The 26,905-nt window shown below is 48.5% G+C and overlaps 1 protein-coding gene across 1 annotated transcript; it reads right to left on the bottom strand.

Annotated features, from left to right (window-relative positions):
* Positions 1-568: 568 nt before the first annotated feature.
* On the bottom strand, positions 569-5,489 carry CDKN1B (cyclin dependent kinase inhibitor 1B). Its single transcript, XM_048515968.1, has 3 exons — positions 4,637-5,489; positions 3,498-3,628; positions 569-1,904 (listed from the first exon to the last, which is right to left on the bottom strand). The coding sequence occupies exons 1-2, from the start codon at positions 5,142-5,144 to the stop codon at positions 3,510-3,512; spliced, it is 627 nt and encodes a 208-aa protein (XP_048371925.1). The 5' UTR covers positions 5,145-5,489; the 3' UTR covers positions 569-1,904; positions 3,498-3,509.
* Between the last annotated feature and the right edge of the window lie 21,416 nt (positions 5,490-26,905).

Below are 26,905 nucleotides of genomic sequence, written 5' to 3'. Positions count from 1 at the left end.
GTTTCCTTCATACATTTCCAGGATGGCCATGCAGTTGGAAGGGGAGTCTCTTTCCCAGGCGAAAAGTAACAAGCGCCCCAAATGTATTCAACCGTTCTTCTCCCTGTTAGTTCTTCAAGTCGCTCAGCCAGAGTCGTACCACCCAGGGGACATATGTTCCCAGGCTGTGGCCATTTAGTCACGTGGGGGGGGAAGCAGAAAATCACCCCTGCACCCTTCTTCCTTCCCCTGGGTCCATACACTGACTTCAAGACCTGGTGCAAAAAAAGTTGTTTGGTCATGGTGAGGGAGGGTGGCTGCCCTGGGGGTGGGGGTGGGGCAGAAAACTCAGATTTTGCACCAGGGTACATTTTTCCTAGGTACGCCTCTGGTCTCTCCCCCTCCCACACCACTAAAGAAATACAGGAAGAGAAAGCAAACAGAAGATTTTCCTGTTGTACTTTGAAGTACTGGAGAAGGGGAAGGAGGAAGGAAGCTTTGATGTATATATCTGGAAAATGAACAGACACACACACACACACCCCGCCGCCGCCCAGTGCCAGGATTTATTAAATACACAACAGCAATATCATTTAATAGATATATTTATATTTACGTATGGCAGTTTTCTTTATTGATTGCTTGATGTAAAACAGTATCAGTTGGCAACAGTTTTTATACATTATAAAAAAAATATTAAACTTGGCTCAGTCTGCAATCATTTAAGGACAGCCATATTAATTAACAAATCCCCCCCCAAAAAAAACTAAAACAAACCCCTACCAAATAGAGCATTGACAAATGCGCACCCCCCCCCAAAAAAAAAAACCTCAGTGCCACTTTGGCTTTATGGGAAAATATCTTATTCTAGATTTTTTAAAAAATCTTTTTTTAACATAAATAAGTTAGTATAATTTTCTCAGTGTCTTTACAAAGTTATGTACACAGGCACATTTCAAAAATTAATTTTTTTAAAAAAAAACAAAACATACAGGCAATTTAAAAAATACTGTTTAAAGATGTAGTATTCCTTTTCGTTTACCCACCTGCGGATATCGAAGAATTGAGCACGAGGATCATGGGGCAAAGTTCAGGGTTGGGTAGATTGCCCCTCCTTTCCATTCCCAATCATGAATTTTAAATTATTATTATTATTTTGAAATTATCTAAAGTATTACAGATAGCAAACACATCTTAGAGGAGGAAATTTAAAGGGTCCCAGAAAAAAAAATCTTTTATTCTGCTACATAATGGAAACCAGAGTTCCTGCATACAGATTTAGGACACAATCCCCTGCAATGTTCTCCTCTTGAAATTAGTGTCCTCTTCCACACTCACATTCATTTTGTGGAGGGGGAGGGCGGGCAGGAGAATTTCCCACAGGAATTTGCCCTGAACAAGGAGAGATGTTGCCAGCAGGTTCTATCCTTCTGCTGCAGCCCAGGTTAACACGCTGATATTTTGTTTCAAAAGGCTCTGGGCTCCTTTGAGAAGTACATCCTTAGAGACTATTTTAAAATGCAGAACGCTTCTCCCCCTACCAATTCTCCGCTTGCTGGATTTTGGGAAGCAGATCTGAAACCCATCACCCTTTTCCCATCCCCAGATCTTTCCAAGAACCAACAGTGGGAGAGAGAGACAGGGGAGGGAGGTTTATGTGCTACATACAGTAAAAACTATATACACAGGTAGTACAATGAAGCAAATGAGGAAACTCCTAGTTGCAGAATGCTACATCCAAGGCTTTAAGAGGCAGATCTTTTGAGTGCCTGGCTTTAGTGTTACGTGTGATTTGTTTCAGTGCTTGCTAGTCCTCCATCCCATGGAGAATCAATGATATGTTTTCTTTTGTTTACAAACTCTGCGTCTTCCTTGCTCCGTGAGCCCAGCGCCTCCAGAGAACAAGGAAACGAATGCTGTAAATTCTGCAATGAAAGAAGAAAGGCATAAGTCAGGAAGGAACACAATAGTTCATTTCGAAATTAGAGGGTAAGAAATCCCAAGGGTATTCCAGATCCCTCAGTTGGCCCATACTGACAGTGAAATGAGAAAATATACTACTGGTGTAACAACAACAACAGAACCACCAAGACTGGATAGGGGTAGTTCACGTCAGCTTGCCAGATAAAACAGACTCGGGGTCTTTGGAAACTTCCAGGCACAAGCAAAATCTGCCCTTAGCCTGTCAGGTATTTTATTTATTTACACAGCACTCTCTATGTCTCTAGAGCTTCATGAGCAACAAGATCGATAAGGAACTGCAAAGAACTTACTACCTCGATTTGACAGTGGGGGAAGAGAGGGAAGGCCTGTGCCCCTGCATCTGCGGCCAACCCACTGGATCCATCCAGGGAACAACATTTTGGAACAGCAAAATTGGCACCGATAGTTGCATGTGGAATGCAGCTATGCTGGGCTGAGGCACCGCTCTGAAATCTGAGGCGGTGCATCTTTCTTGTTTTCCAGCAGCAGGGGAGAAATTGAAAACCAGGCAGGGAGGGGGAAATCTGCTTCACACCCCTCTTCAACGGGATTGGTCCCCAGCAAAGCTCTCCGCTTCCCTTTCCAACATCCAAGTAAACAATTAGTAGCACTTCAACTTTCACACATGTGCTGCTCCAGTGAGCAGGCGCACCCTCATGGGAACACGTTGGTTCAAAATGTCCCATTCCAAACTTTCTCTCTTCAACCAAATCGCCAGTCACGTCTGCGTGCTTTCTTGGGACACTTAGGCGCCTCCCAAGCCCCCGCCCCCCGAGTTGCAGTTTTTTCTTCAAACGCAGCTTGGAATCACCATCAAAGAAACCAGCCACAAAACACACTTGAAAATAAGCCGCCCCGGTTTTGGATGCTGTTACACCCTCCTCTGACTTCTCAGCCCTGTTAAAGATGGTGCGGCAGGGAAGGCTGCAGTGTCTAAACACAAAGTCCTGCTTTTGAGTAAACAGACCTGAGCGTTGAGAGAGAAAACATCTCACCTTTGCAAAACTCTTACCTGCTCGGAGGGAGAAAGTGCTCAGGGGGGAAAGGCTGTTTTTATATAGCAGGGCCTTCCTTTCAGATGGCTCTTAATCTTAAACCCAAAGGACTTTATTTTTTATTTTTTTAGTTTCAGATGAAGCACACTCATAAAACAAATATGAACGGTGCTCAGCAACCTGGCACTAAACACTGTTCATCAAGCCCAACTGTTCATCAAGCCCAACTCAGTTGAACAACTTTGCTTTCAAATGAGGCCAAACCTTCGCTGAAATCACAGCGGTTGCTGCAGCAGGCTACAGGTGCGTTTAAGAGGGCAAAACAAGATCCGCAAGAGCTCTGCTCTGACATTCCCAGCGGCAACAGAAGGGAAATCCAACTCTGAGATGGGGGGGGGGGGGATGGTTTGCCAAACCCTTAACTCCCGTGGAGCAGTTCTCAGAACTCCAGCCCTGGCAGGGAAGGGCGCTGGGAAACGGCCCCACCTTTTCTGCCAGCTACGCAACTTTCGAGCAGATGTGAGCAGGAAGGAAACCCACCAAATAAACAGTCTACGTTTGATGCCGTCTGGGGCTGGATTTCTTGGGTGTTTGTTCCACTGAGCTGGCACTGGGAGGGTCTTCTGGAATCACTTCTGTTGCGTTGGCTCTTTTGTTTTGATGAGAAGAATCTGGTAAGGGGGAACGTAAACAAAAAAAAGGCTCCCGTAAAGAGGGGGAAATAGGTTTTAAAATACCTTTGCTGTTCGGCGTTGTGGTCGATACCAGGTTGAGAGTGAAGGGAGCTCGGGAGAAAGCCCGCGAGGCATCTCCCATCGCGCCCCCCCCCCCCAGTCATTAAACATGCATAGTCTGTCACAGCAATATGGAGGGGGGGCACAGCTGGACAGTTGACCTGGCTACAAACAAGACCAGCAGTCCCTGCATTGCCATTCTTGTTGCTTGTTCTAGAGTAAGCTCACTAAACCCACACCTTAAACTGCCAGCTTAAAAAGCTTTGGGGTTTATTTACCACACACACACACACACACACGTTTCTCAACCTTGCTGGATCTCACCACAAAGTTCCGCTTTCCTTCAACACTCCTGTCCAAACACAGGACAGCCCAAGGTGCCCTATAAAAGCAGACATGCATTTTCATGGGGTCAAGCCCAGTCTGTCGTAGGGGCTTTCACTGGGTTGAAGCCCACCCAAACCCCTACCTCCCTAAGGATGTTACTCTCTAAGGGGTCCCCGGCTTCCCTTTGGCCGCTGCACGGAAACTGACATCCCTGCCCCAAATCTCAAATGACTTGGAAGTCAGCCTGGTCGATTTCAATCGCCAAGTTCCCTTCGAAGCCTTGAGTGACCATTTGGACAGTCCTTCGACCAACGGACTCATCGTGCCTCGGTTTCCCGGAGCTTCTCTGGAGGGAGAGCACAGAAACAAGCGCTTGTTCCTCCTGTCCCAATAGGAGAGGTCCCGGCAGGTTTAACGACGCGATGGAACCTCCGTGTCCGGAAGCAGTCTACCTCTGACTTGCAAGATCTGGGTCAGAACACGGAGGTATCCCCGCCCGAGGGTCTCGGCTTCAGGAGGCAAGACGGTCGGATGCCGCCGGGCAGGCTTCGTTGCTTAGGGACCGAAGGAAGCGAGCAAACGGCGGAGAGGAAGAAGAGGAGGAGGCAGGCTCTTTACCGTCGGGGTCGGCGGGTCGCTTCCTGGGCCCGGCGCCCGGGGCCGCCGCCGGTTCGGGGGGCGCTTCCACGGTCCGGGGGGGCTCCTCGGCGGGGCGTCGGGGCGATCCGGGCCGGGCGGCGCGGAGCCGGGGGGGCCGGGTGTAGAAGTCGGGCAGGGCGTCGGGGGCCACCGCCTGCCACTCGTAGCGGCCGTCCAGGGGCCGGTGGCGCTGGAAGTCGAAGTTCCACGTGCGGCGGCCGGCCTCGGCCAGCTCGAGGCGGTGGCGCTGCAGCTCGCGGGCCAGCTCGTCGCGGTCCACGGGGCCGAAGAGGCTGCGGCAAGCCGAGGGCTTGGGCGAGTCGGCCCGACGGGCTTCCATCCGCTCCAGCGTCGGGCTGCCATTCGACAGGCGGACGCGCGACATGGCCGGAGCCGCCCCCAGCCCGCGGGTCGGCGCGGGAGGCGAGCGCGGCTGGACCGGGAGCCCCAGGCAGAGAGCGCCGCCGCCGCCGCCCGAGCCTCGCATGCAAGCCACCGCCGGACGGGCGGGCTGAGAGATGGACCGGCGGGCAGGAGTTCCCTGTGCCCAGCGCCGGGGGTCGGTGGCCCCTCCGTTCGCAGGGAGCCGCGGGCCGGGCCGGGCGAGCGATCGAGCTGCGGCCGATGTCAGAGCGCGGCGCTGGAGGCTGGCGGGGGCTCGGCTGGGGCGGGAGCGCTTCTCTCTCGCTCGCTCTCTTTTTTTTTTAAAAGGTCGAGGGGAAAAACAAGGCGGAGGGAGACGAGCAGGAGGGGAGGGGGGGAATCCGAGCCGGGCCTCTTTCCCCCACTGGCCCAATATGGCGATTGAAGGGAGGCTGGCGGAGGAGGAAATGATTGACACGGCCCGTCGATTTAAAGGGCGGCGGCGCGCCATTGGCTCCGGAGACGGGCACCGCCCAGGCGCAAAGCTCCGGCCGCGGCTAAAGGTGGCGCGGCTGGGATGCGGAGGTGCCCGGAGGCGCCGGCTTGGTGCTTGCGGTCGTCGAGCGCCCCGATCCCCGAGGAGACGCTGTGACTTTCCCGGGCCGTAGTGCATGGCCAGAGGCCCACAGTTTCTGGGCTGGCCCAGCTCGATCCCCTTCCACCATCTGCCCCCCCTGTTCCCCATTTGCCCCCCCCCCCGACTGTTCCCCACCTGCCTCTCTCGCTGCCCTGCTAGCGACCGGGAGGCCCTGACCTTGGGGGCCCTGCTGCGCTCCCCTCCCGTCTCTGGAGCTGGGGCACAGCGACCGTGCAGGGGGATGGCGCTGGGGGCTGTAAGCAAGCAGCCCCCCCCCCCCCGGTCTGGTGCTTCTGTTCTGCCTTTTGGGATGGTGCTCCCTAATACTGAGGAAAGGATGTGAAGGAAATAACAGGGGGGCCCTGTGTCAGGAGATTCACCCAGATCGGTGACTCATGCAGATCACAGGTGGCAACTTCTTTCTAACTGTCAAGTGACTGCTGACTTATGGGGACCCTGTAGAGATAGGGTTTTCAAGGAAAGAGATGCGGGGGGGGGTTGCCATTACCTGCCTCCCTGGTATTCCTTGGGGGTCTCCTGCCCAAATACTTGCCAGGGTCAAAGCTGATTGTGTGACTGGCCCGAAGTCACTCATCAAGTATCCATGGCAGAATGAGGATTCGAACCTGCGTTTCCCAGATCCTACTCCAGTGGTGGCGAACCTATGGCACTCCAGATGTTCATGAACTACAAATTCCAATCACTACAATTGGCCATGCTGGCAGGGGCTGATGGGAATTGTAGTCCATGAACATCTGGAGTGCCGTAGGTTCGCTACCACTGTGTCCAATGGCTGGACCACTGCATGAGGCTGGCTTTCATTAAGTTCTTCTATGGGTGGACAATTTCTCCGCATAATCACATACACTTGGAGAGGCGAATGCAACACGCCTCCAGGCTAATTTCAGATAACGCCTACCCCAGTTCTGAGACATCCAGAAATGATCCGTGTACAGCGTGGCCTCCCTAATGTTTTTTTGAATGAAGCACTCTTCGGGATTCGAACCCTCGCTCCCTGTCCGTGGTCCATGAGACTAGGGGCTTCCCTACTCACATCAATGCTTGGGACTCTTTTGCTTCTTGGATATGCAAAATTTGATCCAATAAGTCTGGAGGGAAATTGTGTTCCCCATGAAAAACTTGTGCCATGCTTTTTTCTTGTGAGGGGGATTGGATGAATCTCTTCAGGGTCATCAACTCCAGTTCTGGGTCTCTGAAATGAGGTGGTGTGACAGGAATGAGCCGGTGTATGAAAGACGAGAGAGTGCCGTGGCTCTGGGGGAGATGAGTGGTGGGTCCTTGGAGCCTGCTTTAGAGAGCCATCGTGGCTTAGTGGTTAAGAGCAGTGGACTCAAATCTGGAGAAGCAGGTTTGGTTCCCTACCCCAGTGAACTCTTGTCTGGTGAATTGGATTTGTTTCCCCCACTCTTCCACATGAAGCCTGCTGGCTGACTGATCTTGGGCCAATCACATGTCTCTCAGAACTCTCTCAGCTCACCTACCTCACAAGGTGTCTGTTGAGGAAAGAGGAAGGAGTTTGAAAGACTCTTCTTACAGGACAGAAAGGCAGGGTTTAAATTTAGACTCTTCTTCTTAAAACACACACCCCATCCTCCAGCATGTGCTGATTAGCAAGAGGGGGAGGGAAAACAGTAAAGCATTCAGAGGGGCAACAGGCATAGATGTGATAGTGCACGCCAGGGCCCTCCCACGATCAAGTTTGCACCATGCTCAGTCCTGACTGCCTCCACCAGCCATAGAAATCCATGTTTTGTTCAGTTTTGCTTTCTGCTGGCAGCCGAGCTCTGGTGGCTCACCCAAAGATTGATGGACTAAATGGGAGGGAGGATTACTCTAGCGCAGGGGTCCCTAAACTTTTTGAGCCTAGGATGTTGTGGATTCTCTGGGTTGTGTGAGCCTTTTTGAGCCTGTTGGCATAATTGGAATTCTGACCCAGCATGGTGGGCACAGCAACAAAATGGCTGCCTTGGAAAATTACACACTGCTGAGTTTACTGAAGTCAAGGGGGCACAGAATTGCGCAACTCTGTTTAGTGTGGCTGTATGGACGTGTGCAGTTGTCGGTTTGAAATAGGCTCTCCCTCCCTACAATGGGAAAAACAGAGAGGGCACCCATCTCATTTTCTTTCCACGGCTGGTCACAGCTCACGAGTGCTTGTTCCAGATTCTCTAATCAAAACCGCACAAGGGGAGGGTAAGGCTGAAGCACAGCTCTGATTTAAATCAGGGCTCTGGAGAGCTGTTCTATTATGAAGTGCTGGGCAGAGCCACCTGGGGTCCCAGTTTGGATGATGCGTGCAGAGCACAGGTCCGCTTCCTGCAGGGTTACTTCACTAATGGAAGTCAGAGCACATTCCCCCAGGCACACAGTAAAGTCTCCTAAAACCTCTCCAATGCTACAGCTGTCAGTCAAGTCACTCCATACATTCAACTGCCAATCAATGAGTGAATAACTGAAAGCAGAGAAACAATATTGTGAACTTAAGTGGGTGAATGTAACAGCCAGTGGTGGGAAAGTGGTTAAGAGCAGCAGACTCTAATCTGGAGAACTGGTTCGATTCCTCACTCCTCCATACGGCGGCGGCGGCGGCGGCGGCGGCGGAGGAGGAGGAGGAGGAGGAGGAGGAGGAGGAGGAGGAGGAGGAGGAGGAGGAGGAGGAGATAACGCTACACCAGGCTGGCTCTGGGTGACCTTGGCCTAGTCACAGTTCTCTCAGAACTCTCTCAGCCCTTGCAGAGGCGCACAATGGCAAAACCCCTCCAAACATCTCCAGCCTTGAACACTCTATGGCAGTGGTGGCGAACCTTTGGCACTCCAGATGTTATGGACTACAATTCCCATCAGCCCCTTCCAGCATGGCCAATTGGCCATGCTGGAAGGGGCTGATGGGAATTGTAGTCCATAACATCTGGAGTGCCAAAGGTTCGCCACCACTGCTCTATGGGATCGGCCTAAGTCAGCTGTGACTTGACGGCACTTGTCAGACACAGGGGTGTGAATCAGGCTCTGATGATTGGCAGGTGAATGCATGAGCTGATTCCATTGACACAAGCCACCTTTGAAATAATGAGCGGAGAAAGTGAAGTTGTGTTGGTGATTTTGTTGTCAGTGATTCAGACCTCCAAGTCATCCCTTATTGTTACCGTTGATGAATAAGCTCGGGTGAACCAGCTGCTGCAGGCAAGCACAGCTCCCTGTATGATGCTAGGCTTAGCTGATATTCAGACATTTTAGGAGTAAATTGTACCATTTTAAGTAATCTGGAGGACCGGGTTTGGTTCCCCACTCCTCTACATGAGCGGCGGTGGACTCTAATCTGGTGAACTGGATTTATTTTCCTGCTCCTTCCCATGAAGCCTGCCGAGTGATCTTGAGCCAGTCAGAGTTCTTCAGAACTGTCTCAGCCCCACCTACCTTACAAGGTGTCTGTTTTGAGGAAGGGAAAAGGAGTTTGTAAGCCACTTTGAGTCTCCTTACAAGACGGAAAGGTGGGGTGTAAAACCAAACTCTTCTTTGTTATTGCCAGGGATAAGGTTTTAGAAGGACAAGAGAAAAACCTACACAGATTGAGATAATGGTTTGACTATTGGAACGCAGGTTCAAATCCCCAGTGAGCCTGGAGCGGATTGGTGGCATTAAACCTCTCATGCATTTGCAGACAAGCTTCATGTGAAGAGAGAAGGAGAAGAGGGTGTATGTATGTCAAAGGCCCGTTCGGCAGAGGCAGTACAAACAGGTTAAATGAACCCGTTTGCACGGCGGGGACATCCATGATCGATGGGATTCTGGCATCAGGATGTGACATGGTTCACACAGGAAATGCTGTGGTTTCCCTGCGAACTGCACATCCAAATATCACCCGCCCCCCCCACCAGGAATCCCCCCCCCCACCGAGAACCCCCTGATACACACTTTCCAGCACAAAATTGCGGCCACTTAGAGAATCCACTAATGGTGGATATGGGGAGGGGAATAGAATGCTTCCTGTTTGCCTTAGTCTGTGCAGGCAAGAAGGAAGCATCAAAACCTGGGTTGCAGGCAGTGGTAGGATTCAAATAATTTAACAACCAGTCCTGGTGGTAGGAATGGATTCAAATAATTTAACAACCAGTCCTGGTGGTAGGAATGGATTCAAATAATTTAACAACCAGTCCTGGTGGTAGGAATGGATTCAAATAACTTAACAATTGGTTGCTTACAAGCACCATTTTCACAAGCGGTTCTGCCGAAGTGGTGTGAATCTGCTGAATCCCGCCACTGGCTGCAGGGGGAAAGTCCCCAATTTAGCAACTTTCATTGAACCCTGCAAACTGCACATCCAAGAATCCCCCCCCACCAGGAGTCCCATCACCACCACCACCTGAAAATCCCCCCATACACACCAGAACAAAATGGCGGCCACCCAGAGAATCCACTATAATGGTGGATGGAAGGGGGGGGGGGGATAGAATGTTTCCTGTTTGCCGTAGTTTGCACAGGCAGGAAGCGTTGAAACCCAGGTTGCAGGGGAAAGTTCCCATTTTAGCAACTTTCATTGAACCCTGCGAACTGCACATCCAAGAATCCCTTTCATTTAACCTGGGTTCAGCCAAATATAATGGGTTAGAAGCAATTGGAGGGCAAGTTCTCAGAGCGGGGAGCAACAGTGACGTAGGAGGTTAAGAGCTCATGTATCTAATCTGGAGGAACCGGGTTTGATTCCCAGCTCTGCCACCTGAGCTGTGGAGGCTTATCTGGGGAATTCAGATTAGCCTGTACACTCCCACACATGCCAGCTGGGTGACCTTGGGCTAGTCACAGCTTCTCGGAGCTCTCTCAGCCCCACCTACCTCACAGGGTGTTTGTTGTGAGGGGGGAAGGGCAAGGAGATTGTAAGCCCCTTTGAGTCTCCTACAGGAGAGAAAGGGGGGATATAAATCCATTCTTCTTCTTCTTCTCCTTCTTCTCCTTCTTCTTCTTCTTCTTCTTCTTCTTCTTCTTCTTCTTCTTCTTCTTCTTCTTCTTCTTCTTCTTCTTCTTCTTCTTCTTCTTCTTCTTCTTCCCCCATAATGCTTTCTTCACACCCCTGAACCCATTGTATTTGACCAGTGCCGAATCACCCTCGGTCTCTGGGAAGGTGGGTCAGGAGGCTGACTTCAGAATTTGGAGGGAAGGGCTTAGTTAATTCTTCTGGCACCAATGTGGTAGGGTTGAGCCTGTGATTGGACTCTGGTTTAGGATGGCAATGTTGCACATGACAATTCCCACAACAGCGCTTCTTAGAGTGATCGCAAGTGGGAACACAAGTGCACCCTCCAATTTGTAAAACTGTATTGGGGATGAGTTCAACAACCAGCTCCTTAGTGCGCACACCGGGGCTATGCTGGCCTGTTCAGACATGCACTCTAACTAAAAATATCTCTTAATATTTCCTCATTAAATTATCAATCTAAGTTACTAATATAATTTTTCCTAAGGTATCCAGATGAATGACTAATCCCACAATAATACTGTGGATGTGGGATGTTACCACTGGAGGGGAATTTTTTAAAAAACCCAGGTATTAGTTTGAAGTTACGGCATCTGTATTATGGGGTTCTTTAGTTCTCAGCTAAGGGATGTTGTTTTCAATCTAGGAAGCTGCAGTCTTTTGAAATAAGGGGTTTTCCCATCATAAGAGATGGTTGGTGTATGTAAATAAGGTCTGTGGGAGAGAAAGGACTTCACCAAAGTTGGAGGTTTTTTTAAGCTATTTATATTCCACCGTTCCAGTTTGAAGAACTGCTTGAGACAACACATAATCAGAATAACAAGACCGTAATTACAACACAACAAAAGAAACAATGTTTTTTTAAAGATTTGCAACCATAGAAACCACAATTTGAAACCAATGTAGGCATGTAGCTTTAAAAGGCTTTCAGAAACAGAAATGTTTTAAACTGTCTTCTGAAGGCCTGTATTGAAGGGGGCAGGCAGAATTCATGGGGTTCAGAGTTCCACAGTTTTGGGGTGGCAGCCAAGAAGATCTGCATGCAGAGAAGGCCCTCTTGTGGAGGTACCAAACACAGCTCTGTCCCCATGGACTTTGGCAACTGGTCCTCTTCTGACAACCTCATGATGTGTGCAGCTATATATGGATAAAGGCAGTCCTTAAGGTATTTCGGGCATAAGTTGTTCACAGTTTTAAAGAACAAAACCAGTTCTTTGAATTGAGCCCAGAAACAGGTTTAGGCAGTGATGGGATTCTAATAATTTAACAATTGGTTAGTTGTGATGGGTTTTCCGGGCTGTGTGGCCATGGTCTGGTGGATCTTGTTCCTAACGTTTCGCCTGCATCTGTGGCTGGCATCTTCAGAAGTGTATGCCAGCCACAGATGCAGGCGAAACGTTAGGAACAAGATCTACCAGACCACGGCCACACAGCCTGGAAAACCCACAACAACCAGTTGAATCCGGCCGTGAAAGCCTTTGACAATACATTAAGAATTGGTTGTTTACAAGCACCATTTTAACAACCAAATGTGCCGAAGTGGTGCGAACCGGCTGAATCCCACCACTGGAGGAACCTGGGTTTTACGTACTCAGCAGGGCAGGTTCCAACTAGCATTTTGGTGGCAACGTTCTGTAACAGTTGAGGTCTCTAAGGCAGCTCCATGTAGAGTGCTTTGCAGCGACCTAGAGATTACCAGGATGTGTAAATATGGCAAAGTCCATTCCTCCAGGAATGCCTACATCTTCTGGATGTCCAGGATCAGTGAGTAATTCAGGGACACTATCTGACTATGAGCTTGTTCTTTCAGGGGAAGTGTAACATAGCCAAACCCCTATTCTGGATTATTTTTACCTCCAGTCCACAACACTTCTATTTTATTTAGATTCAACTTCAATTTACTCTTTTATCCAGTCCTTTGCTGCCTCCAGACAAGGGTCAAACAAGTCCTTCCCTGGATTCAAATAGAAAGAAGAGACCTGCATATTGATGACAATTCACTTCAAATCCTTTCCGCACATGCAGAATAATGCACATTCCACTTTCACAATTGTTTGAAAGTGAATTTTGCTATTCCGCACAGTAAAATCCAGCTTCAAAGTGCATTGAAAGTGCATTGAAAGTGCATTATTCTGCATGTGTGGAAGGGGCATAAAAGCTGTTAGGTAAAGGACAGAACAGAAGTCAACCTTATGGGACTTCCACTCCAGGAAGGAGCAAATCACTTTAACAGAATAACACCAATATCCATTCCACTTTGGTGGCCCAGAAAGACATCATGGTATCAAAACCCATTGAAGGTCCAAGAGAACCAACTGGGACATATTCCCCTTGTCAGTAGACTAGTAGATCTAGGCAGATCTACTTAGCTAGAAAGACCGAGGCTTAAACCAACAAGGTAGGCCTCAAAGTTCCGGATATTCTGTACACATCCTCAAGTTGTGCCAAGTAAATATCATCCATAGAAGCCTAGTCAACGGAAACCTCAGAAACATTAAAGTCTGACTGTAGATCTCCAGTCACATCAGATATGAGTGGTTTTACTAGCAGATGGTTTAGTGCACTGGTCACAATATACTTTGAGGAATCTGCTATTTGCTCCAGCAAATTTGTTACAAACCTAGAAATATTTTATATTGATGTATATTTAGATGATGCCTGACTTTGTCGCTTTCTTCGCAGGCTCGAAATATGCCAAGGATGTTCAAAAGGTGGCTAGAGAGTCTGCAATAGAATGTTGTCCAAAATAGTAGTAGCAGTTGAAGGAGAAGGAGAAGGAGAAGGAGAAGGAGAAGGAGAAGGAGAAGGAGAAGGAGAAGGAGAAGGAGGAGAAGGAGAAGAAGAAGAAGAAGAAGAAGAAGAAGAAGAAGAAGAAGAAGAAGAAGAAGAAGAAGAAGAAGAAGAAGAAGAAGAAGAAGAAGAAGAAGAAGAAGAAGAAGAAGAAGAAGAATGGATTTATATCTCCCCTTTCTCTCCTGTAAGGAGACTCAAAAGGGCTTACAAACTCCTTTCCCTTTCCCCCTCACAACAAACATCCTGTGAGGTAGGTGGGCTGAGAGGGCTCAAAAGAACTGTCACTAGCCCAAGGTCACCCAGCTGGCATATGTTGGGGTACACAGGCTAATCTGAATTCCCCAGATAAGCCTCCACAGCTCAAGCAGCAGTGTGGAATCAAACCCAGTTCCTCCACTAACCACTATGCCACTGCTGCTCCTGTGAAATACTGTGAAATGGTTAAATATGAGAGGCTCTGAGAGCCCTAAGAATATTTCAAACCTGTGAAGAAAACATCAAGATCAGGTGTCACCTAGGAGCAAACTAGCTCGATATTATTCATTTCAAATCTAAGAATCTGCAGCACACCATAAGTTTGTGTGTTAGGTGTATGGTGCTGTAAGCATTACCTGTATGATAAAATGATACAATTGGAGTCGGAGAGAAAAGTCCCACATATCTGTATACTGTATTTGAATTGTCCAAGTGCTATAGTGGAGACTGAGGGATAAGTCCCAAATAATTATATATTGTGCTGAAACCTCAAAGGTCTATTTTATTTTTTAATTTGTTCTTTAGAGTTATTAGCTGCCCTCCTCCGAAGGGCTCAGAGTGGCGTACAACATAAAATATGATAATACGATAACAAACAGTATTAAAACCTATAACTATACAATATATTAAAAATAAACACAATATAACTCAGATGGCGATAACACCCCCACCCCTGAGCCCACCGGAGGCCAGGACAATGGAACAACATTCAACTCAGTTGGCCGAATGCCTGGCGGAACAGGTCCATTTTACAGGCCCTGCAGGCACTCGACAAGTGTATATAGTACAGTGATGGCGAACCTTTTCCAGACCGAGTGCCCAAATTGCAACCCAAAATCCACTTATTTTTCACAAAGTGCCAACATGGCAATTTAACCTGAATACTGAGGTTTTAGTTTAGAAAAAACAGTTGACTCCGAGGTGCATATTACTCGGGAGTAAGCTTGGTGAAGCAACCGTGCAACACTTCGAATGGATGAATCATGACCCTAGGAGAGTTTACTCAGAAGCAAGCCCCATTGCCAGCAACTGAGCTTATGCCCAGGTAAAGGATCATGCCAAGGCCAGCCTAGGGGTGTGTGGGGGGTGATTTTCCACCCCCCAACATAATGAACTCTGTGCACATGTGCCCATAGAAAGGACTCTGAGTGCCACCTCTGGCACCCGTGCCATAGGTTCGCCATCACTAATATAGTACTTCTTGGGACTGCCATCCTTAATTGCTGCAAACTGTTTTAGCTTGGCTTTAGTTGTTTTTCCTCCAGTATTACAATATGGTGAATTCCAGCAGCCGTCAGGAAAAATGCAAGTGAGAAACAAAAAAAATAGCTGCATATATGGGAATGTCATCATTTTCCTGCCTTTCTGGCCAGTTTAATTACAAGCTGATTTCATTAAAAACCATAGAATAGAACCATCAAGCTGCAGAACAGCGCTCTTCATGAATTCCGCATGCTAGCCGAAAGCTTAGTGACGTATCTTTGCCTGGGAGTAAAATAAATCATCTGTGCCAGATAACTTCTTAGGAAGTGATCCACAGTCATGGTGCCACCACTATGAGGGTCCTTTTTGGGGACCGCTGACCTCCATTCTACAAGCAAGGGCCTCCAGATCATGGCCTGCAAAGCAGAGGTGAAGGTAATCAGTCCTTCCGCTCCCTGTCCCCAAACTGTAATTAGGTAATTAAGAGTCACTTCCTAGAGCAGCAGTGGCGTAGTGGCTAAGAGCAGCAGTGGCGTAGTGGCTAAGAGCAGCAGTGGTGTAGTGGCTAAGAGCAGCAGTGGCGTAGTGGCTAAGAACAGTGGCTAAGAGCAGGTGCATTCTGATCTGGAGGAACCGGGTTTGATTCCCAGCTCTGCCACTTGAGTTGTGGAGGCTTATCTGGGGAATTCAGATTAGCCTGTGCACTCCCACACACGCCAGCTGGGTGATCTTGGGCTAGTCACAGCTTCTCGGAGCTCTCTCAGCCCCACCTACCTCACAGGGTGTTTGTTGTAAGGGGGGAAGGGCAAGGAGACTGTAAGCCCCTTTGAGTCTCCTACAGGAGAGAAAGGGGGGATATAAATCCAAACTCTTCTTCTCTTCTTCTTCTTCTAGTAGTGGCCCACAGGCACAAACACTGTGCTGCAACACATTTGGGGCCACCACTGCGGTGTTCACACTGGAATGGGCCTTCCCCTCTGCCCACACAGCACACACACAGAACAATCGTTGCGGGAGCTTTCTCTGTGACTGTGAAAGTCACCACAGGGGCAGAAACTCGTGCCTGTCTGCACAGCCTCCAGAAAAACTGCAGATGAAGAGTCCCCGTCACATATTGGCCAAGCGTCAGAAGCTACGGTTCTGGACCCAATATGGAATCCAGATCAATCTTCTACAGCGCCATCCCAAACAAAGTGACATCCTCCTCAATCCACAAGATGCTTAGCAATGCACAGTCAGTTGTCTACAGAAGTGAATCTGGCAGCTCTGTGGGTTGTTGTTTTCTTTTCTGTCGTGGGGGTGGGGAGAAGGAGGAGGAGATTGTCTTTTCTTTCTTTTGCCCTGAGCAGTTGCACTGCTCGGATGTCTGTTTTCAAGCGCCCCTCTTCTGGCCATGCCAACTTGCACTGTTTATCTGCAAATCGCCACTAGCAGGAGATGACCAGAGAAAACGCTACAGTTTGACTGAAACGATAGAAAGGCTGGCTGTTTTCCCCCCCCTTCGGATGAATCAGGCATCAATTGTTCTATGCTGAGAGCTGCGTTGTAACTCTAACAAAGAACAAATCTGACTATAACACAATGAGATTAAACAGTTGCCAGCACCGTGATCCTGGTAAACAAGTTTCTCAGAGGCTTAGATTACCTCCAGCCAAGATGACTGGGCGTTTGTTTTTCTGCAGAGCTCAAACTTGAAACCTTGCTGGGAAGGGGGTTGTTATTTTCTGCCAGTGTGTTCCCAAGTACGATTCTTGAGGTTCCCAAACGATGACATGGTCTGAAAGCAATGCCTTTCTGGCAGGAGACACACAGCTGTGAAAGGGATTCTGGCCCCGTTTTAAGAGCCATTCATTAAAATAAAAACACCCAAGCTCATACGTTAGTTTTCTCTGAAATGTTTAAAATCTGTAGTGCCTGGAATCGGATTGTTCTTGTAAACATTTTGCCCCCAGAAACTTTCCAACTGGCCTTTCCGTCAGGGGCAGTTTTTGGAAGGAGTTGTTGTTGTTGTTGTGTCTGGTTTTGGTAAATAAAAATAAGCAGCTTTTACAGTAAAACCACACCTTCGGGCAAAGAGAAAAGTAATATTTCTGCAGCAATTAGGCCTATTTGAGAATGCCTTCACTACAGTTAGTACAAACATCATTTGTTATGTCCTGGGGCAAATTCTCAAAACAAAACAAGTGTTCTGTGGTTTTCAACCTGATTCAATTTGAACCAAAGCAGTCAGCTATAGTGGATGCCTATTGGCTAGTATCGGTGACATCACTAACAGGCTCTTCGTTCCAGTTCCAAGAACAGTATTTCAACTGTTTTTAATAGGGTATTCAACTGTTTTTAATAGGGTAAAGGCTGGATACACACACACACACACACACACACACACACACACACACACACACACACACACACACACACACACACACACACACACACACACACACACACACACATTTCGCACTAGCCTGGAGCATTAAGACATGGGAAAGCATTCTGTTTCCTGCTGTATTTTGCGTAATGCAAGTTGCAAAGCTGGGTATCTTGGCTGCTGGGTCCCCTATCACCACTTTTGAAATGTTCCAACTGTTTCCAGCCTTCACACATTGAGCCTTTTTACTAAGCAACCATACAGTGGAATCCTTGCAATATTGCAGTAGGCTGTTGTGGTTGCAGCTCCATTAACTAAGCAAAATCGGTTGGGCAAGCGTTCTGTTTATTTATTTAATTTCTATCCCACTTTTCTCCTCACGGGCGTCGAAATGACTTGCAAAGGAGCTCAAACATGAGTTTGACAGACAACTAACCAACCAGCTACAGCAACAACAAAAAGCACGATTGAATGAGCCAGCGTGGTGTAGTGGTTAAGAGCAGGTGCGCTCTAATCTGGAGGAACCGGGTTTGATTCCTGGCTCTGCCACTTGAGCTGTGGAGGCTTATCTGGTGAACCAGATTAGCTTGTGCACTCCAACACATGCCAGCTGGGTGACCTTGGGCTAGTCACAGTTCTTTGGAGCTCTCTCAGCCCCACTTCACCTCACAGGGTGTTTGTTGTGAGGGTGGAAGGGAAAGGAGATTGTAAGCCCCTTTGAGTCTTTTCACAGGAGAGAAAGGGGGGATACTTCTTCTTCTTCTTCTTCTTCACTCTTGGTGCAGGATGTGCTGGAGGGGCTCATTAAGCCAATGGGCTGAGAGCCAAGGGCCAAGATCTCTCGGTCTGGTGCCGTTCAGTAAATGCCTTTGTCCCTGCTCCAGTTTAAATACCTGTGACTGGAAGGGAAAGCTAAATTCAATCCACATCTTATGCATCTGGCAGATATGTTGGTTGACGATTCTGTTTTTTACAAAATGCAGACAATTTGTCCCATTCAAGTCTACAGTTTGGCACACAGAATCTTCACATGTGTCTGGTGCAACCAGGCCAATTTCCAGACAAATGCATCCAAAAATGGCAGCATTCCAACAATGTGTTTTTTATCTCCTTGAGTGAGAAACTGTTTTTATTGGCATCGTGAGCATTTGCATATGGAAAACACACCTTGATTTTTTTTTCCTGTTTCCTTTTTTCCTTTTGCAAAACATTTGGATTCCACGTCTCCCCCTCCCCCAGTGTGGATGACCTTTCTAGTTTGGAGAAAAAAAAACGTTTTGTGGTTTTTATTATTTGAAAAGTTGTGTGGATTGAAATTTGCCATGTTGGTTTCCTATATGTGTGGGCCGGTGAAGAGCTGGCAAGGCATTTTCTAGCTGGCTTGTCCACCTAAAAGAGAAATAGCTTCACTGGTTGGGTTGCCAGTTCCAGGTTGGGAAATTGGAGGGCGGAGCCTGGAGGGGGTGGAGTCTGAGGAGAGGCGGGACCTCAGCAGGGATGTGACGCCACATAGGCTGTCCTCCAGAGCCTTCATTTTCTCCAGGGGAACTGATTTATGTCATCTGAAGAACAGCGGTAATTCGCAGAGATCTCCGGGTGCCATTTGGAAGCTGGTAACCCCAGGGCTTCGATCTTTGCTGTGATTCCGGCAGGCTAGTCTTTACATATATATATTTTTGCTCCAAAAGATGTGTTAGGGCTTATTTTCAATTACAATTTTGGGGGAGGCAGAAGGTCACATCTGGATGTTGGCAACCCTTTGAAGGTGCACCAAAGGAAGGAGAGAGTGGGAAAGGAATACTGTGGTGTTTGGGGGAAGTTTATGTGTGTGAATGGGAGCTGGAGAACACCTTGTGTGAACCAGGGCAGATAACATTGGGCTTTTCTGCATTCTTATTATCTTCACTTGTATATTTCTGTTGCTTGGGGGGGAGGAGGGGAGTTCTGTTCTGCACGTGTATTGCTCCCTCTAGTGGTTGATTCAATATTGCATCAATTTATAACCTACATATATCCCAGCTGATTTAAGCTACAGGTTTTAATGCTGGAACTAAAGATGTAACGTTGAATTGAAAACTAGAAAAAGCAAAATGTGAGCAAGACAGGAAAACCTCCCCGAAGCAACAGGAACTCACAAGTGAGGACAGTGAGAATGTGAGAAAAGCCCATTGACACAGGAGACAACAGTTTGTTTAGGAACTTTTGAAGCACTGTAGAGATAAAGCAACCAATAACACCACAAAACACCTCTTGTCTATCTGGGGAGTCAGCATGGGTGGGCATTGATGAGTAACTGGGAAGTGGGTCTTATGGTTTGTGTTATCAGGGGCCTTTTATGTGATAGTGTGGGGCCTTCAAAAGTTTGACTCCAATCAGAATGTTGCATGGGTGTGATGTGGTAGGAGAAGCAGGTGTGGCATGGAATAGAAGAGCAGACTCTGAAAGATCTAGTTGACCTCTGGCCCACCTGAAGAAATGAGAGTGAAAAGGTTCTGTAATGCTCCACTTTGATCTCGATGAAGAAGTACAATAAGAAATAAGATGTCACAGTGAGGACTCAAAGGAGGAGGAGGAGGACCTTTGCCCGTAGCTGGCAGCAGATGACCAGCAGGGAGATCAGAAACTCCCGGAGGTGCTGCCAACAGCTCAGATGCATTTCCATCACCTGACTTTGGGGCAGTCAGGGCAGGCCAGCCCCCCCAGCCCCAGCTCTCCAGGGCCACCAGTCCCCCTAGAAGCCTGCAGAAAGAGACTGAAGTCAGAACTGCTGGTGCAAGGATGCAGTGCAGGCCTAGCTACTCAGCACAAGTTGCAGGCTGACAGCAACAATGACTTTTTGCAGGATGGCTTCCAAGATGCAGGCTGTATGTGTGAGTTCCTTGTGAGTGGCTATAAAGCCTCTTGGGAAGGAGTTGCCGGGTGTGGATGCAACTCAAGTTCCATGCTGAACCTGCTGACACCCTCCTGAGTGACCCCTGCAATTTTGACCACTGGACTGTTATTGGCCTCTGTAAATTGTCCGGCTTCCCTGACCTGGACTGTTGGACTACGTTTGTGGAATTCCCTCTGCTGTGATGAGAACTGAGAGAGAGGGGCTGCCACCTGATACCAGCAGTTCATAGAATCATAGATTTGGAAAAGACCCCAAGGGCCATCAAGTTAACCCCCTGCAATGCAGGAACACATAATCAAAGCACTCCTGACAGATGGCCATCCAGCCTCTCTTTAAAAACCTCCAAAGAAGGAGACTCCACCACACTTCAAGGCAGAGCATTCTACTGTCCAACAGCCCTTATTGTCAGGAAGTTTTTCCTGATGTTTAGGTGGAATCTCTTTTCCTTCACCTTGAACCCACTTCTCCTGGTCCTAGTCTCTGGAGCAGCAGAAAACAAGCTTCCTCCCTCACCAACATGACATCCCTTCAAATTTTCTAAACAGGGCTACCATGTCACCTCTTCACCTTCTCTTCACCAAACTAAACATACCCAGTTCCCTGAGTCTCTCCTCGTAGGGCATAGATTCCAGACCTTTTCCCATTTTGGTTGCCCTCCTCTGGACCCGTTCCAACTCGTCAATATCCTTCTTGAATTGCAGTGCCCAGAACTGCACACCATATTCCAGGTGAGATCTAACCAATGCACAATAGAGAGGTACAATTACATGACAAGGAGTCGGTCTCAGCCTGGTATAGGTGACCAAGATCCCTGGCTGGTGGGCACAGAACATCTCAGATCTATCGCAGAAGGTCCCAGCTCTGTATGAAGTCATTCATTCATGCCAGACAGTAAAGGCTGGTTATCTGCTTCCTCAGACTTCTCCCTTTCTGTCGGGCACTGTGTTGAGTACCAGCGACAGCTGATGGATGGTTTGCTGTTTGCCCAGCTTAACTGCCGACACCCTCAATGCATTGGTGTAGGCAATCTTCTGTTTGGTGTGAAGACCGTCAGGGTGACTGTCCTGGGAGATTAACATTGGCTCAGAGGTGCTATGGACAGAAGTAACCCAGTCAAAGGGGGCCTTATTTACTTCCTTCCTTCCAGACTGGCCTTATCAGGCTTGGCAGGGGCCTACATTCTATGACCCTGGAACAACAGTCTCAAGAACAAACACTCCTTGCAAAAACATGCACTTCACTGTTTAAATTATTTACAGTGGCATAGCCAAATCTGATTGGCCGTCTAGCGGTGTGTTTCCTTACCATACCCACCCAGTCAGTGAGCACCCAGGAAGGAGGAGCAGACTGAGGCAGGGACTTGGGGGAGAAATTTCCACCCTCCTGACCTCACCATGCCCCTACAAGTGTTTTATCAGGCTAAAATCCTGCCGATTGGCTGTTTTGTCAGGGAGATGGAATCTATTCCCTGTTCCCCCTCCCCAAACAGCCACTTGGTATTTCTTTGGCAGGGACTGTGTATAAGAAGCTCCAGTTTAAGGATCCAGGATCTTGTGTAGAAAACCCATTTGCAAGTGATGTTCCTCACCCAAATCAGGACCCAAGTGAAATCCCTCACTGAACTAGGCCCGTGGTGGTGAACCTTTGGCACTCCAGATGTTATGGACTGCAATTCCCATCAGCCCCTGCCAGCATGGCCAATTGTAGGGGCTGATGGGAATTGTAGTCCATAACATCTGGAGTGCCAAAGGTTCGCCACCACTGAACTAGGCTATGGGATGATATCTTTCAAAAGATGAGGAAGAAGGCTTGGAGGGCAGGGATCCAAGATGAGTTTGGGGCCTGATAAACAAGCAACAGAACATGATGATGGGCAATGGCTGCCAATGTTTCACTTGTTTTCTGTCATTGGTTTTAATATTTTCTTCTTTTTTTCGCTCTTCCAAATCCACCTGAACTGGTGGAAAGTGCTGCTAAGTCACAGCTGACATAACTTTTGGCGACCCCTGGTGGGGTTTTCAAGGAATGAGATATTCTGAGGTGGTTTACCCCTGCCTGCCTTCATGAGGGCTGTGGGAGTTTTGAGGGAACTCTGACTGGCCCAAGATCACTGAGCAGGCTTCATGTGGAGGAGTGGGGAATCAAACCCACTGCTCTTAACCACTGTACCCCACTGGCTTTCTACAAGACCTTTGGTGCGGTGGTGGTAGAAAGTGCTGCTGTCAAATCACCGCGAACTAATGGTGACGCCACAGAGATTTCAAATCAAGAGAGGTCTGGCTGTGGTGTGCCATTGCGTGCCTCCACAGGGGCTGAGAGAGTTCTGAGAGGACTGTGACTGGCCCATGGACACCCAGCAAGCTTCATGGCATGCGGGGAAACAAATCCAGTTTGCCAGATTAGAGTCCACCACTCTTAACCACGACACCACGCTGACTGGCTCTCGCTAACTTCCGTAAGTATTATTTACATTTGCAGAAAACGGTCCTGATCTGAGCTTGCTTGTTGTGTGTAAAAAAATGTGTGTGTGTGTGTGTGTGTTTCTGACTTGTTTGGTTCTCCTCCCTAGCAGGAGAGCAGCATCAATCTTTTCATCACTCTCTCCCTGTCAACTCCCGTCACCAACACTCCCCCCCCCCCCCCCCAACCAGGAAAAACCAGTCTGCAGTTGGTGAGTCGTCTTTGCAGGGGAAAAACAGCAGGCTTCACATTTCTTCAGCCTTGGGGTTTTTTTTTGTTTTGATGAAAAGAAGTGGGTGGGGAAGGACACCACACCCATTTTCCCCCACCCCGGCTGATGGGCGCACCTGTTGTTCTGCAGGCTGTGGGAAGGAGAGGGGGGCCCGTTCGAATCTGGTACGACCGAAAACACGCCTTCCGTCGCTGCAGGGGGGAACCGCTTTCGTCTTCCACCCACAGCACCCTCTGACCCAGAATTTTGAGGTGTTTTTGTTATCACTCTGTCCAGATTCCTATTTAGGGATAAATATCGTGCGGTTAACAGGCTGGAGGGACTGGACTGATCCCTGTGGTATGTGTTCAAAAACAAAAGCCTCTTGAACTTAGCCTTTCCTTTGAGTGAGGAAGGAAGAACAATGTATTTCACAGAGAGTTCCCCCCCCCCTTGCAAGTTGCCTACAAATGCATGCACCAAGCCCACCCTCCCACACACACCCCCGGCTTCCTAAGGAAAAGAAGATTCAGGAGGGGGTAGTTTAGAGTGAAGAAGCCGCAGGGCAGAGGCCCCTTCCGCACATGCAGAATAATGCACTTTCAATCCACTTTCAGTGCATTTTGCAGCTGGATTTTACTGTGCGAAATAGAAAAATCCACTTGCAAACAATTGTGAAAGTGGATTGAATGTGCATTATTCGGCATGTGCGGAAGGGACCTAGAGTTGTGCAGCCGCTCCCCTTGTGTTGCCTCCCTGCTCTAGCGTTGCTGCTCCGTTCTGCCCTTCTAGGACTGCTTTCTCTTGTTCTACTAACAAAACCTTTTGTTAGACCTGAGAAATCCTAGTGCAATTGGAGCCGTGCCTTCCTGAAGCACTGAACAGCGAACCGTGAACATGCCCATGTTCTGAGCCTCTGTGGCCACTCACAGGCTGCGTCACCCTCTTCAGGGGCAGAAGAGTGGTGCAACATTGGCACCCTCTGCTCGTTGGAGGCATAAAACCTGTGGATTGGCCAGGCCAAATGCCAATGCTCCCCCACCCAGCCTCCTGCCGTTGCTTGCTTGCTCTGGTGTTCAGCCTTGGATTGGGATTCAGGAACAACTGCCTGCAGTCATAACTGGGTTCTGCTGGCACTGAATGCAGTGTATGTTCCCACTTTATTTCCGCAGCCAGTGGCTCTTTCTTATCTGGGGATAGAAGAGCAATCTGGCCATCAGCATGGATCCCCAATCCCAAGGGTTCCTGGGCAGAGGGGGGCAGTGTTAGATAGGCACTAGGACAGTGGTGGCGAACCTTTGGCACACCAGATGTTATGGACTGCAATTCCCATTAGCCCCTGCCAGCATGGCCAATTGGCCATGCTGGAAGGGGCTGATGGGAATTGCAGTCCATAACATCTGGCGTGCCAAAGGTTCACCACCACGGCACTAGGATGACCCATGCGGAGCCTTCTACAACAAAGAAGGCCCAGCGTGTTGAGTTCTGTGGCAGAGGAATATACAACCCTACTATCATCTTTTTCTGAGACAGACTATATTATACAATAGATTTCAAAGTCCTGCCTTACAGTGGAGGGAGCAGCAGTGGTGTAGTGGTTAAGAGCAGGTGTACTCTAATCTGGAGGAACCAGGTTTGATTCCCCGCTGTGCCACCTGAGTTGTGGAGGCTTATCTGGGGAATTCGGATTAGCCTGCACACTCCAGCACACACCAGCTGGGTGACCTTGGGCTAGTCACAGCTCTACGGAGCTCTCTTAGCCCCACCTACCTCACAGGGTGTTTGTTGTGAGGGAGGAAGGGTAAGGAGATTGTAAGCCCCTTTGAGTCTCCTATAGGAGAGAAAGGGGGGATAGAAATCCAACTCTTCTTCTTCTTACAAGCACAACTATGCCCTGGAGAGACACCTGAGTAATGGTCTATCATTATCTGTGGCATCATCAGAGAATTCCCCCTTTTTGTGCATGCACAGAAAATATACCTAGCTTTTGCAGCTGCCTCCATTCACTGCTGCCTAGATGGGCAAGGCACACCGCACTCCAACCACCACCAGCCCAGCTGGGTCCAGAGCAGCTATTTCCAACCCCATGCCAGTACACCTGGGCACAGGGTGAACAGCCACACAGCCACGGCAGCAGCAGCGCCCAAGAGCCGCTCCAGGACTGCCCACAGAGGCAGAGTCCTGCTGAAGCTGGGCAGGAAAGGGAGCAGGAGTTTGGATGGAGATATGGGATCCCATCCCACACTGTGTGTTGGAGACACCCACTTGTGCCAATATAAGCATGCACAAAAAGGGGGGAGATTCTCTGATGGTGCCGTGACAGAACCATCCCTTGGAAATCCTGATTCTTTAAGGCACACGCAGAAGGAAAGAGACTGGCTCCACAACTGCGGAAATGCGGTGGGAGAGCAGGTGTGTGGAAGAGCCGAGCCCAAACCTATTCCAGTGCTCGTGGACCGGCTGCCAAGAAAATCAAGCGCGCTGAAAAGCCCTGTGTTATGAAGATGCCTGATTCAGGCCTAGCCCACATTTCAATACATGTCCTCGCTTCACCCTGCCTGTCAGTAAGAAATTAATGCGTAAGGGGTAAATGGATAGTCGATTGTGGATGAATGGATGGAAGCAGAAGCCGACTGTGAGAAATGTCCATGTTGGGTCCTCACAGTAAAACTCTTGGGAGCGGGACCCTGACATTCAACGGTGCTCCATTGGTGGCGCATTTCTGTGCTTGCTGCAAGAGCACAGACAGCCCAATTCCCTTTTTCGGTTTTTTGGTCTTTTCAATTTTGGAGTCAAGTTTATAGCATTTCCATTATCCCCCCCCTCCTCTCCACCCATGCCCTAAGAAGTCTGTGCCAGCACTTTGAAGTGCGGCGCTTTAATGCCTTGCTCCGATGACATCACAGCAGTTGGCATCTCTGCAAAAAGCATACCTTTCCATTTCCCATTTGCAGCAAGTTGTTTCTATCAAAAGACCGCTCTGTGAAGCAGCTGGCAACGGGAATTCCTGCCGTGGTCCCAGTGACCTGTAGGACAGATGGGAGCGGGGCCACAAAGCTTGGGTGATATCATTAGCACAAATTGGTCCAGTAAAAGGCCTTGCCTGTTCCTCTCTGCCTTTCGAACGCTTGTGCACAAAATATACTGCTTACAGATCCAGGGAATCATCCTGAATCATCACTGTTTTAAAAAATCCCCACTAAGAAACATATAGTGTAGGCAGTTTAGAAATGTAGAGTGTGATACAAAGATCTACACAATGTTTTCGATCCACACAAGTTTAGAAATGTAGAGTGTGATACAAAGATCTACACAATGTTTTCGATCCTCTCTCTCTCTCTCTCTCTCTCTCTCTCTTCACACACACACACACACACACACACTTTAATCACAGGCTCTGCATCCCTTGAAAACCATTTGTAAATGTTGGGAATCACTTTGAAGCATCATTTGTTGTGGTAAACAGGCAACACTCGGCTAGGAAAATCACACATGCACAGAGAAAGAGAGATCAGTATTTTCTGCCTTTTTGGATTACATCCATAATTTAAATTCTTCAGGTTTATTTAGTTTAGAAAGTATAACTTTTTTTTTTGCTGTCAAGTCACAGCTGACTTACGGTGACCCCTGGTGGAGTTTTCAAGTGAAGAGATAGGCAGAGGTGGTCTGCCATTGCCTGCCTCCACCTCCCGACTCTGGCATTCCTCGGAGGTCTCCTATCCAAATACTTGCCAGGCTCAAGGCTAAGAATGCATGATTAGTCCAAGGTAACCCAGCAAGTTTTCACAGCAGAGTGGGGATTGGAACCCAGGAACCCCAGATCCTAGCCTGACACCTTAACCACTACACCACTCTAGGAGGAAATTATTCATAGTTATAAAACTATGAATCATGTGGTGAGAGCAGATAGACTTTTTAAAATCCCTCTCAAAGACAGCAGTAAAACTCGGGTAGGGGTTATTTTGTGTGAGGTTTTTCCCCATTACTTGTTCCCATTGCCTGGACTTGAGTGTGTTAAACACCATCAAGTTGCTTCTGACTTATGGTGACCCTGTGAATTTATGACCTCCAAAAC

Source organism: Sphaerodactylus townsendi, linkage group LG14, assembly GCF_021028975.2.
Source record: "Sphaerodactylus townsendi isolate TG3544 linkage group LG14, MPM_Stown_v2.3, whole genome shotgun sequence".
Lineage (NCBI taxonomy): Eukaryota > Metazoa > Chordata > Lepidosauria > Squamata > Sphaerodactylidae > Sphaerodactylus > Sphaerodactylus townsendi.
Note: the sequence above shows the minus strand (reverse complement) of the source record. Positions and strands in the feature narration are given on the sequence as shown.